The 13,157-nt window shown below is 38.0% G+C and overlaps 1 protein-coding gene across 20 annotated transcripts in view; it reads right to left on the reverse strand.

Moving 5' to 3' along the window:
• Positions 1–13,157, reverse strand: part of HERC1 (HECT and RLD domain containing E3 ubiquitin protein ligase family member 1) — a 247,610-nt gene that overhangs the window by 119,965 nt on the left and 114,488 nt on the right. For 13 of the 20 annotated variants that reach the window (XR_010137477.1, XR_008514122.2, XM_054532755.2 and 10 more), the window contains 5 exons: positions 10,233–10,347; positions 10,024–10,144; positions 7,772–7,943; positions 4,824–5,163; positions 4,245–4,365 (listed from right to left, as the gene is read on the reverse strand). Coding sequence is in view for 18 of the 20 variants with exons in the window: in XM_054532755.2 (XP_054388730.1) it covers positions 4,245–4,365; positions 4,824–5,163; positions 7,772–7,943; positions 10,024–10,144; positions 10,233–10,347 (869 nt within the window). In the remaining 2 variants the exon portion in view is untranslated. The remainder of the gene's footprint in view (positions 1–4,244; positions 4,366–4,823; positions 5,164–7,771; positions 7,944–10,023; positions 10,145–10,232; positions 10,348–13,157) is intronic. The other 7 variants (XM_063716684.1, XM_063716679.1, XM_063716683.1 and 4 more) reach the window with 1 other exon arrangement.

The raw sequence follows: 13,157 nt of genomic DNA on the forward strand, positions 1-13,157 counted from the left end.
AATGTTAGTAAAAATAACACCTGTCAAACAGTTAAACTTAGGGTTGGTATTCTCTGTTTTAGCAAACAGAGAATAACAGTAGATAACACGTCATATAATACATTTTATGAAAGAAGGTTAAAACAAAGATTTGACATTAAAGTGGTTAACTTCAAACATTTTAAAATGCATTTCATTCACGAACAATTCAGAGTAAATGAGGTATCAAAGATATGAATGGTGATCTTAAATAACCTCATATAGTATAGAAGGGTAACATATTTCAGCTGGAAAACCCAAACTGTCCCAAGTGCTTGCTCCTCTTCATCCACCCCAGGCTCTGTGAAGCTGAAGGCTTAGCCCAGGTCTCCCTTCATCTGAAATGGAATCTGCTTTCTCTCTAGTTCTTGTCTTTTCCATCTTTTGACACTATCTTTGTAATATTCCATAAGGAAAGATGATCAAAAGTCAATCTGGTGTTTTTTGTTTGAGACAGTGTCTCGCTCTGTCACCCAGGCTGGAGTGCAGTGGTGCCATCTCGGCTCACTATAACCTCCGCCTCCCAGATTCAAGTGATCCTCCCACCTCAGCCTCCCGAGTAGCTGGGACAGGTGCACACTGCAACACCCAGCTAATTTTTTTTTTTTTTTTTTTTTTTTTTTTTTGTATTTTTTTGTAAAGACAAGGTTTTGCCATGTTCCCAGGCTGGTCTTGAACTGCTGGGCTCGAACTCCTGGGCTCAAGCAATCCTCCCACCTCAGCCTCCCAAAGTGCTGGGGTTATAGGTGTGAGCCACTGCGCCTGGCCCAATCTTTTTTAAAAATGGGTTTTTTTAGTCTTTTTAAAAATTTTCTAAAAACTAAGTGAACCACCAGAAAAACCTAACAATCTTAACAGTTAAATCTAAGCTCAATCCTCCTCCATTGATCTGTTGTCCCCATTTATAATTTTCCAGATGTTTTAAATTGTATTACCAAATTTATTCTTCACAACACAGTTGAGGCAAGTACAACAGTCATTATTCTCCATTTCAAAGATACAGAAACTGGAGCTCAGGAAGGTTAAACGTCTCGTACAGGTCAAAGTCCATAGTGAGTTTTAACCCTATTCTGAGTCAGATTTCATAGCTGATTTCCCAAAAGTACGCCACTTTAATTTTACCCATCCTCTTTTCTATATTTTCATTTTAGTTCAAAGGAGTTATTAATCATTTACAATATGTAAAGCACTGTGTAGGAGATATCAGGGGCATTTAGGAAAAATAAAAACCAAAAAATCCTAGATTTCTAGTGGGTTTACTGGGAAGACATACTAATAATACATAAATAAGTCCAACATAAGACAAACAGTGAATTATTAGAGATCCTAACAAGTTGTCATGGGACAACTGGGAGAGTAAGGTAGCTGGGAAAGCTTTCTGCAAGAGGTAACATTTTAGACAGTCCTTCAGGGAAAGACAGGACATCAGCAAGGAAGCCTAGGAGAACTTTCAAGGCAAATAGTGCTTTAGCAAAGGCTCAAGAGGTATGTTTGGGGTCCGGCAGATGAAATACTATGGCAAAAATGCAGACCACAGCAGAAGAATACTGGTTCCAAAAGCAGGCAGGTGACACTTCCCAGAATCTTTGATTTCCAAGTAGGCAGTGCAGTCACTCCTAGATTTGATCAGTCTGTAATCTGGACTTGCGTGGACTAGCTGGCTCTCTGCAGTAAGACGAGATGTTTGAGTAGGAAAGTAGCACAGTCAGCAGGTAGGTGTTTTGTTGTTGTTGTGTGTGTTTCCAAGAGTTCTAATCTGGAAAGAAGTGTCTAAGGAGCAAAACTGGAAAAAGTAGGGGGACCAGTTTGAAAATACCTACTCCAGAAACAGGTAATAGGGTGCTTCAATTAAAGAAAGGAAAACACCGAATGCATGTGGAAATTTTGCCAAAATAGATTACAGTTATTTATAAATTCAAAAATAATTTCCTGACTACCTACCATGTGCTATTATAGGTGCTTGGGATACAGAAGTGAATAAAACAGCAAAAAATTCCTGTCCTTAAAGAGCTTCTATTCTAATGTAGACTAAGACTAACTGATCAATGAATAACTACATTATACATTAAGTGATCGGTGCCCCAGAAAAAACAGAGCAAGGCAAGGGGGACAGGAAGTGACTATTTGGAAAAGAAGGAAAATTGCCATTTTACATAGGGTGGTCAGCACAGGCTTCATGGAAAAAGTAACATCAGAATGAAGACTCGAAGAAAGAGAGGGAGTTAGCCATGCAGGCAATAGCATTCCAGTCCTAAGAAACAGCCAGTTAAGGCCCTAAAGGGAACTTGTGTTGTAGATTCATGGAACAGCTAAGAGTCCAGTGTGGCAGAAGGAGAATCACTGAGGAGAGTAACAGAAGAGATCAGAGAGGTAGTGGGACCAGACCATGTAGAGCCTATAGACCCCTGTAAGGACTTAGACTTCTAGTCTGAGAAAAGGGAAGTCATTGCAGGACTCTGAGCAGAGAAATGACATGATCTGTGTTTCAAAATTATCGCAGGGTTGGGAGCTGGGTGCAGTGGCTCACACCTGTAATCCCAACATTTTGGGAGGCTGAAGCAGGAGGATCACTTGAGGCCAGGAGTTTAAGACCAGCCTGGGTGACAAAGCAAGACATAAAAATTAAAAAAATTAGCCAGACACGGTGGCACATGCCTGTAGTCTCAGCTACTCGGGAGGCTGAGGCAGGAGGATTGCTTGAGCTCAGGAGTTCGAGGCTGCAGTGAGCAGCCTGAACTCCAGCCTGAGTGACAGGGTAAGATCCTGTCTCAAAAAAAAGGTAAATTATCAGAGTTAGGAGACTAGATAATGAGTCAGATTGATCAGATTTAAAAAATTAATTGACAGAGAAATAAATGAGCACAGGAATGTCACCAGACTATAAGACTGGGAGTGTGAAGTGGAAGCACAGAGATATTAATGCAAATGAAGGAGAAAAGGAGGAAGTATAAACAAAATGTCACGATACAATGAAATGTAAAGACACTGTTCAACTTTCCTTAGATGAGGAATCCTTTATGGAAGCTTTTTTAAAACAATAACTTATTCTTTATGTAGCACTTTATACTTTTTCAAAAATATTTTCATATCCCTTATCTCAGTTCACACAATAGAGGAATTTCAGAATTAAACATGGAGCTTATAGATAAGTCCATTTCAAACGCTAGCATTTCTCTATGAGCTATCACATGATATGACCAAGATCCCACAGCTCTTTAACAGTAGAATCGAGACCAGAAGACAAGTTTGACACATCACCATATACACAACAGGCACTACCATCTTCGTATCATACAATAAGACACTAAAGCCCAGGGAGGTCATAGCACATATAGAATCACACACAAGGCAGAGGAACAGCCAAATTGAAAATCTAGCTATCAATTAACTCTAAGTCCAAAGTTCCTCAAGTAGAAGCAATCTTCTAGTTTTCACTTTATATTTTACCAGTGACACTGTAGCATACCTTTACCTTACTTCCTTTTTATATAAATTAGCATCTTATTTATCTTTACCCTAAATGCCTACAGTCCAGGTTCTGAGGCTTTTTTGATAGTTAACAGAGCTGTTAAAAGATTTTGAGTAGAGGAGGTATAAACAGATTTGTACTTTAGATATATTAGTCTAGTGAAATGTGGAAGGTGGGCACAAGGCAAGAGGTGAGGCAACCAGTTTGAAGGCTTCTGCACACGTCCACTCAAAAGAGAAAGTTTAAAACAGAGCAGTGGCAGAAGGAAAGGGAGAGGAGAGGACACTGGAGACACACTAATGGTAAAATTTTTAAGACTTAACTGGATTGGGAAGGGGTGGAGAATAAAGGGATCAGGAGATAAGAAAAAAAAGAGTCAAGGATGATCCCAAGTTTCTCGCTTGGATAGTTAATGTACCACCTACTAAAATAGGGAATAAAAGAGAAACACGTTTGGAGAGAGACAAGTTCACTTATAGATAGGTTAAGATTGGGGTAACCCGACTCGTTCGGGTGGAACATCTATCCGAGAGTCAGATATATGAATTTAGAGTTTAAAAAGAAGTCAGAACAAGAGATTGAAACCATTAACACATATGTGGTAAACATATATGCAATACAGTTATTTCTCTTTAAGTTATTTTTGAAAAAAGTTTTTATATGTCTAAAACAAACATATTACTTACTCTAACCAAAGCCTTACATATCTATACCTTGAAAACAAAAATTTTTCTTTACTGAATCTGGGTATACCTACCAGTGCGTAACCCTCTTCATCTGATTCAGGCTGAGACAAATCAGATTCACTCCTCGATTTGATCAGTCTATAATTTGGACTTCCGTGGACTAGCCGACTCTCTGCAGTAAGACTTTCACTCCTGTCTCACATGTACAAAAAAAAAAGTTTTTTAATTTAGGACTGTTAGTGAACATATAATTGAATGGAATTGGAGCACAGAGATAATATACACACACAGTGAGGAGTAATGTCAGTTGACAGGAAATCCTGACTCTTGTCTGAGCACAAAGCCCTTCTCAAAATAATTTGCATGTCACTAAACTACAGAGTGATGCAAGTAACTTCACATGCTTTTTCACTGCTGTTGTTTATATATATGAAAAATTGTGCCTCCTCATTTAATCAGAAATTTATAGCCCATGCTGAATCAGTATCAGTATTTACTTTACTTTAAATTCATCCTAGTCAATTTGCATTTCTTCTTTCATGTTTATGTTAACATCAGAACACTGTTAACTTTGGAAACAAACCATTTCAGTGCATAAAGTAACAAAGGGAAGTGAGTAGGTCATGTTTTCAGTGTCTAGTCAGTCCCACCTGGTCATAAGTCCACCCCCTTCAGAGGCACTTGTTGAAGGTTGCTGCAACTGTCCTTCTTCTCTTCGCTTCTGAAGCTCATCTATCACAGGACTTACTCCTAATATTAACAGGGCACACCGATGGATCACGGAGTTGCATGCAGCAGTGTACACATCCTGACCCTCAGGAAGGTCTGTGCTGACCCTTCGCTCTTGCTGAGACTGAGGAGGTGGATCATCAGCTCGAGCCCCAGACCCTGCCCCACTGTTCATTCTATCTCGGTCTCGGCTACGAGCTACTTCACGGGCTGAGAGGAAACACTGAAAGATTTCTGTAACATGCAACACAAAAACAAGGTCTTAACACATGGGGAGAGAAGAGCAAAGAAAATAACAATAAAAATAGTCAAAAAGTTTGGACCAAAAACTTACTGAAAGAGGGAAAAATTATTTTTTAGACATTATATACAACATAGTTAACTTAGTTAAAATTACATTTAAAATATATTAAAATACTATATTTTCATAAAAATTTCATTAGGAAATACTAATCTGCCTTTATAGAATTTTAATGTAATCACAATTCAAATGTTATTAATGAATTAGATCAGTTATTTTCAACATATGGTCCCAGACCAGCAGTACCCACATCACCTGGGCGCTTGTTAGAAATGCAAATTATCAGGCCCACCCCAGACCTTCTGAATCAGAACCTCTAGGAGGGGGACCCAGCAATCTCTGTTTTAAAGGCCCTTCAGCTGATTTTGAAGCCCACAAAAGCCTGTGAAGCACAAGGTTAGGTAAAAATAACTGCTTATTTCCAAAACGTTCACAAGCTTGGTATGAAAAATATGAGGTTTCAAAAGAAAAAAAACCGGACAAAATTTAAGTTATATTAGTTAAAACAAAAAATTCCCTTTCCCCTTCCAAAGTCCATATAATCCCTAACATCTACACTTTGCTGTATCTTAAACACATTAAATAAGCACTGTCACTAAAGGTCTTTGCTGAAACAGAATTTAGTTTTAATATACGGGGCAAGATTGCCTCCAGAGTGAGATGGCATCACCAGGAATACCCATCTGATGCCAGCCTTTCCATCAGTGGAGTTAACAACGTTCTGATGCAGTGGTAGATATTTCACATTAGAAAAGAAATTTTTTGCACAAATTTGGAGTAAAGACAGTATTCTTCCTTTTTCTGTTTTTGTTTTTTTTTTTTGGAGATGGAGTCTCACTCTGTTGCCCAGGCTGGAGTACAGTGGCACGATCTCGGCTCACTGCAACCTCTGCCCCAGGTTCAAGCAATTCTCCTGCCTCAGCCTCCTGAGTAGCTGGTATTACAGATGCATGCCACCACGCCCGGCTAATTTTTTGTATCTTTAGCAGAGACGGGGTTTTACCATGTTGGCCAGTCTGGTCTCGAACTCCTGACCTCGTGATCCGCCTGCCTCGGCCTCCCAAAGTGCTGGGATTACAGGCGTGAGCCACCGCGCCTGGCCCAAAGACGGTATTCTTAATGGGAAACCAGGCCAAAAAAGTTGGTAAAATACTAAATTCATCAGTTAATATGGAAGTACAAACTTTAAAAATTGATCTGTATCTTTTATAAAATTGTGACAATATTTTCGTTAAGCTATTAAAAGTCCCTTATTTCCACAAAAATCAAAGCAATAAGCCTTCTCAGAGTCCAGAGCTAGAAATCAATTAAAGTGGTTAAGAGAATGGTCATTGGTGTTTGGGGCAGACCTGGTTCTAATTCTAGCTGCTACTAACTGTGGCCTAAGTCATACAATTTTGCATCCTTAAACCTTAGTTCATCCATCTTTAGAATGAGGTAGTACTAGAACTTTAGACAGTTATGATAATGAGCTAATCTATGTAAAGAACTTGACCAGTGCCTGGCATATATAGATGCTCTAAAAGCATAGCTAGTTTAAAAAGTATTAGTTCCCAGATGACTATCATTCTTTTATTGTAATTGAGGGTTATACTTTACTATATTTTCACCTTCGGTCTGCTTCCAGGAATTTCTAAACTAAGTTTATATTCAACTGCAAAAGTTCCCTCAGCCTAGGTTTTTATAATACAATTATTTTCCTTCCCCATCTCCAACTCCCTTTACTCCATTTGGATCTTTTTCCTTTTGTTTAAATCATGTTTAGTCTTGTTTCAAGCCCCCTCAAAAATCATTTTTAGAAGTATGCAGAACACAAATAAGTTGATAATAAAATAAGTGCCAAGTTAATTGACAGATACAGACAATCTCAAAACCAAAGGCATTGCTGATCATAATGTTTTAGGGTACAGACTGAATGCGCACTTTAACTGGAAATAGCCAAAACCACTCAAAAGATACTAATAAATGTTTTTAAAGCTTTAACACTTCTCTTTAAACATATAAATAATTACCTTTAAAAACTATCTGAGCCTTGGAATATAAAGGTATGAAAAGTTTTATGCACCCAGTCAATAGCAGTCTCATGTATATTCTTGCTCCCTATCAAAACAGCAGTGTAGTCAGTGGCTGAAATTTGTAATTTTAAAAGTTCCACATATGGAAAACAATATGGCTCTCCTAATAGGCATAGAAAGGGGCTCTCTTCCTCACCGCTCAGAGGTCTTCAAGGCTGGTGGACAACTTGTTGCCCCAGAGGATATATTTTGAATGGCCCTATCCGATGACTCATGAGTTTCATTTCATGCATGAGGCTCAGTGAAGCAGGTACTGAAATTCCTGCTTCCAGAGCTTCTCAGCCCTGAATATGCAATCCAAAAGCATCAGAATAGTACTAGCACAGTTGTAGGAGCCCCTGAAATGTCAGCTAATACAAATTGAGATCACCAGCAGAATATAAAGTCCTTTTAGAAAAACTATGGAGAAACTTTGCCTTTCTCTTTCAAGTTAGTTCCCCTATCAAAAAGCATGCCACAGTTTGTATCTAGAAAGTAAGAAGGGTATACTCACTGCCAGCCGTCATCACTTCATGCTCCCGTTCTTCCTCTTCATCTTCTGGCTCCGGATGCCCCTCTTCCCGGTCTCTCTCAGCCTGTTCTTCCATTTCAGCTTCTTCATCAATAGTTCGAGTAAATGAATGCTCTTGAGGATCAACATCTGCAGAATCCTGGTTTTCTGATATCTTAAAGAAATTATCAGAAACTACACTAAATACATTTTTTCCAAAATCTTTTTAAAACTTTAAAAAACCTTTAATTTTTTATCATGGAAAATATTGTTGATATCAGTAATAACACATGAACTTTACTACAAAAACCCAAAAGACACACTAGATAAATCTTAAAGATTAGAAATAATGTATGTATACAAAATATATACAGACACATATATGCTCTTCCTTCCTCATTATTTTAATTAAAACGTCATGCTGTAAATTTATTCATATCTATATTGCTATTCAGCTATAAATTCCTACAGAGCTGCAACTTAGTAAGTAGTGATAAACACGATACCAAGCATAAAAGGTAATTAAAGCAAAGAATTTTGACTCCATTCCATTTTCTTCAAGTTGTTTATGTTACTATTACTCTGCATAAGTGTTTAATGATTCTAAATTTAAAACAGTATTGGTTTTAATTTTTTTTCTTTAACTTTGCCCCTGAACAAACCAAAAATTAGAAATCTGCTAAGGACAATGTTGACTTGATTTCCCACAGTGGTTACTACCTAGCAGTCATCTAGACAAAGGAAAGAATCCTTAAAACAGATACTCAGACAGTCATGAATACCATTTAATATAAAGCACAAATGAAAAATTTTAATTATATCACCAGATCCATCATAAAAGTTACCTGTGACTCGTGACCATTAAATAACTTAAGAGTTTTACAGAGATGGGAATACTGAGTAGTCAGACACACACAGTACATGTCATTTATCCCCATATATGAGTTTGAAATCTGAGCCTCAACAAAATGGCAAATTAATACATTTCGTGGACTTTCAAGGTCACCAACAAACAGATCCACAAATACTAAGTCAGTATATGCCAAAAGTCTACAAATGGAGAGACAGAGTTTGGTTTTTTAAATCTAAGGACTAAATAATGGAGTGCAAAGCATCTGATTAATTAAGTTTCAAAGTAAGCACTACAAAGATAATGTTTTATTATCCAGGCTTGCATTTATAATTTTACGATCATGTTATCAAGATTACCAAGCACTTTAGAAATTATCTCCTTTTTGCTGCAAGAATTACTTCTGGACTGTTCTTAATAAGTAGTTTCAGCCAGGTGAGGTGGCTCACGCCTATAATCCTAGCACTTTGGGAGGCCGAGGCGGGTGGATCACTTGAGGTGTTCAAACTCCTCACTCGAGGAGTTCAAAACCAGCCTGGTCAACACAGTGAAACCCCGTGTCTACTAAAAATATAAAAAATTAGCAGGGCGTGGTGGTGCATGCCTGTAATCCCAGCTACTCAGGAGGCTGAGGCAGGAGAATCACTTGAACCTGGGTGGTGGAGGTTGCAGTGAGCCAAGATCGTGCCACTGCACTCCAGCCTGGGCGACAGAGAGAGACTGTCTCAAAAATAAAATAAAAAATAAGTAGTTTCAATCTTCATTTCCAATGGTAGACAACTCCAATCATCAGAAGGCCTATTTTCCTAATATTCAGCTAAAATGATTCCCCATTTGATTGTTACCCTTTGGTTCTAGTTGTGTCCTCCAGAACAAGGAACACATTTATTTCCTCTCTTACAGAGAAGCTCTTTAAGTATTTTTAAGGCGGCTATTATGTGACTCACACACACATACAACCCCCTCCTTGGTTTTCACTTCTCTAAGCTGCACATTTTTGATACTTTCTAGTCCTTGCATGACATAATTTTTGGACTTTATCAAGCCAAGGTATTTCTTAATGTCCCTCATAAATTATGGCACCCCAAATTAAACAGGATAATTCAAATGTGGCCTGATCAGCACAAAGAGAGGAATAATAATTCCTATGATTTGAATCATTCAATTTGTTATTAATATTTACGCAGCCAACTAAAGTTTCTTAGAACCAATATCACACTTGGTAAATGTGAGGTTAAGTAAATCTCAAATCTTTTCCTTTTTTTTTCTACTAGAAAAAGAACTACTCAACATGTATTGAACATATGCAATAACGAAGGCACATTTTTTTCTCACATAAACCAATTTAGAGCTAGCTCTCACAGCTTGCAGAAAAACATAGAAATTAATTGATTTCAAACTTTACCCATCTGTCCCGTGATGATGACCTTGTTTGAATAAGTTCAAGGTTCTTGCAAGCAAGTAAACGACTTCGAACTTTGTATACACAACGGTACACTTCTGATAAGTGTTTACCAGGTTGATATCTAAATGAAGAACCAAAATAGAAAAGTTACCTAATTTCTAACATCATGAGAGCAAATATTTGTCTGAGGATAGTTTTAAGTTACTTGCCGGCTTTCTCCACATGCTTGACTAAGTAAATTTGTGTGTTTCAGAAGAGCTGCAAGAACAAATCTAGACACAGTGTCCAAGAGTGACTCATTACTTAAAGTTGCACTGTCCCAATCTGAAAATAAAAATGATGCATTGACATTTAAAAGGGCTCAGAAAACAGTTCAGAGGTAATTTTTATAGCTTTAGTCATCCAACACCTGAATTTTATCATCTTTCTAAACAGTTACTTAACAAATGCACCTCATTAGATCCCACTTACTGTTCCAAGCGCTGTGGATATAGCAGTGAACAAAACTAAATCCCTGATCTAACAGAGCTTATATTCTTGTTAGGAGGAGGGGGGCGGGAGAGAAAATTAAAAAGAAAACATTAATATGACAGGTAAGTGCTACGAGGGAAAATAAAGCAGAGTAAGAACAGGGAGTACTGTATATGTGGGATTACTATTTAAGGTGGTCTGGGAAAGTTTCTGATAAGGTTACATTTGAGCGGAGATCTAAATGAAGCGGGGGAAGAAGCTTGTGAAAATGGGTCCCCTCAGAAAAAGCTAGTGCAGACGATCTGGGATGGGTTCAAGGAGGCCAGTGTGGCTGGGACAAACCGTGCATGCACGGAGTGGGTAGAAGACATCAGAGAGCTCGCTGGGGACCAGATCCCAATGGCCTTGCAGGCCAGTAAAAGTCCTCCAGGTTTTACTCTGAGAAAAACGAGAAGCAGCATTAGAAGGCTTTGAACAGAGATACAACATGATCTGACATGTATTTTTGAAAGCTCGCTCTGCTGAGAACTGACTTAGGGACAGCAACAGCAGAAGTAATTATTGCAGTAATTCAAGTGAGAAATGATGATGGCTCAGAAAAAGGTAAGAGCAGCGAAGGTAATGACAAGTGGCTGGAGAGTCCACAAGCATTTTGAAGGTAGAATTGACAGGATTTGTTGATAGATCAGATCTGTGATGTGAGAATATGAGAGAAGTCAAAGGTGATTCTAAATGTATTTAAAATGTAGTTGGCATTTACTGAGAAAGGAAGACCACAGGAACAGTTTTGAGGGTAGGGAGCCGGAATCAGGAGACTAGTTTTGAATACTCTCCATTAGACATTCTAGAGGAGATAGTGAGTAAACTAGTCACGTATACATGTATCTGGTATTGGACGCCATAAAAGTATACACTGTGAATACAAGTACATTTAAGTGGGTAAGAAATGAAACAACATTTCTTCAAACAGAAATGAAGACATGTAGTTGAAAACCCAAATCACATTAGATGATGAGGACTAGTCAGGTGCTTTTTCTTCCCATTCTTTTTTTTTTTTTTTTTTTTAAAGACAGCGTCTGTTGTCCAGGCCAGAGTGCAGTGGTGGCTACATAGCTCACTGCAGTCTCAAACCCCTGGGTTCAAGCGATCCTCCCGCCTCAGCCTCCTAAGTAGCTGGAGCTACAGGCATGAGCTACCACACTTGGCCTCTTCCCATTCTTTAATTCTATGTTGGCACACCAGTATTGTACTTTAACAATGTAGTATATTCAGTAGATTTCAAATGGGGGTGGGAGAGTTATTGTCCACTCTGCTCCCAGAGGGACTGCTAGTCTCTGCTCATTTGACAGATTTGCTAAATGTCTGGGCTACTTATAAACAAAACAAAACCAACAAAAAATGTGCTTGAAAAATTTTTAGCCTCAAATTAATTTTGGTTCTTAATTCCTTCTTAAAACTCTCATCTCCAGAGATAAAAATGTTGTATGCTGGTTTTCATTTCAGTATGCCTAAGTCAGAAATTTAAGTTCAGACTTATCCTGCTTTATCAGTAAAAAAAATTGACAAGGACAAATATGCCAGATTTTAAGAAAATCTTACAGCCCACAGAGAATCTTAGAATGACAGTCTGTATTAGGTACAAATTTTTTCCTCATCAGGCTCTTAAGAAATCATCCGTTCCATGGAATTGCTTGCTATTCTGAGAACTGCTATGACTAAAAAATCCAACAAGACTCCATTTCGAGGAACCTAATATTCAATTTTAAAAGCAAACTAAAATAACACTCTTTGTTGTGTTTTAAATTTAGCAGGTATTACTCTCCTATGCCATTTTAAAAATAATGGGTTCCTTTAAAACACCTTCATTAAAGTTATGTTCATTTCATACCAAACAACAAAGAATGTTTCCACTACTCAAGAATAAAGTCTATGCTTACAGTGTATAAGCAATACAACAAACAGACCCATACAACAAGTTTCTATTCACCTTATATCTAGTTTTTTTTTTAGTTCTCATTGCAAGGTAATAAGTGATAATGTGGTATAGAAAACCTAACTGCATATCCCAAGCAAATGTTACAAATATGAAATATCAGAAAATACATCTTAGAAAGTAAACTTTTTTCCTCCTCATTACTATTTCACCTCTGGTAGGAGTCACCACAACAGAATGAATGAATAAATGATTAAGAAACAAAATGGGACCAGGCACCTTGGCTCACACCTGTAATCCCAGCGCTTTGGGAGGCCAAGGCGGATGGATCACCTGAGGTCACGAGTTCGAGACCAGCCATGGCCAACATGGCATAAACCCCATCTCTACTAAAAATACAAAAATTAGCTGGGTGTGGTGATGCAGGCCTGTAATCCCAGCTACTCGGGAGGCTCAGGCAGGAGAATCGCTTGAACTCAGAAGGCGGAGGTTGCAGTGAGCTGGGATCATGCCACTGCACTCCAGCCTGGGCGACAAGAGGAGACTCTGCCTCAAAAAAAAAAAACAAAAACAAAAAACAGATGAGATTAAACGTTCAAAGGTGTCATCTTATTGATAGAGCTGAATAATATGTATCTCATTTCATTTTCTTTATAAAAAATAAAGGCCAATAAAAAGTAAAAATGTATTTATTTTTGCCACTTTGATCACACAAGAAAGAAAATCCAAA

Source organism: Pongo abelii, chromosome 16 (genome assembly GCF_028885655.2).
Source record: "Pongo abelii isolate AG06213 chromosome 16, NHGRI_mPonAbe1-v2.0_pri, whole genome shotgun sequence".
In the NCBI taxonomy this organism is placed as follows: domain Eukaryota; kingdom Metazoa; phylum Chordata; class Mammalia; order Primates; family Hominidae; genus Pongo; species Pongo abelii.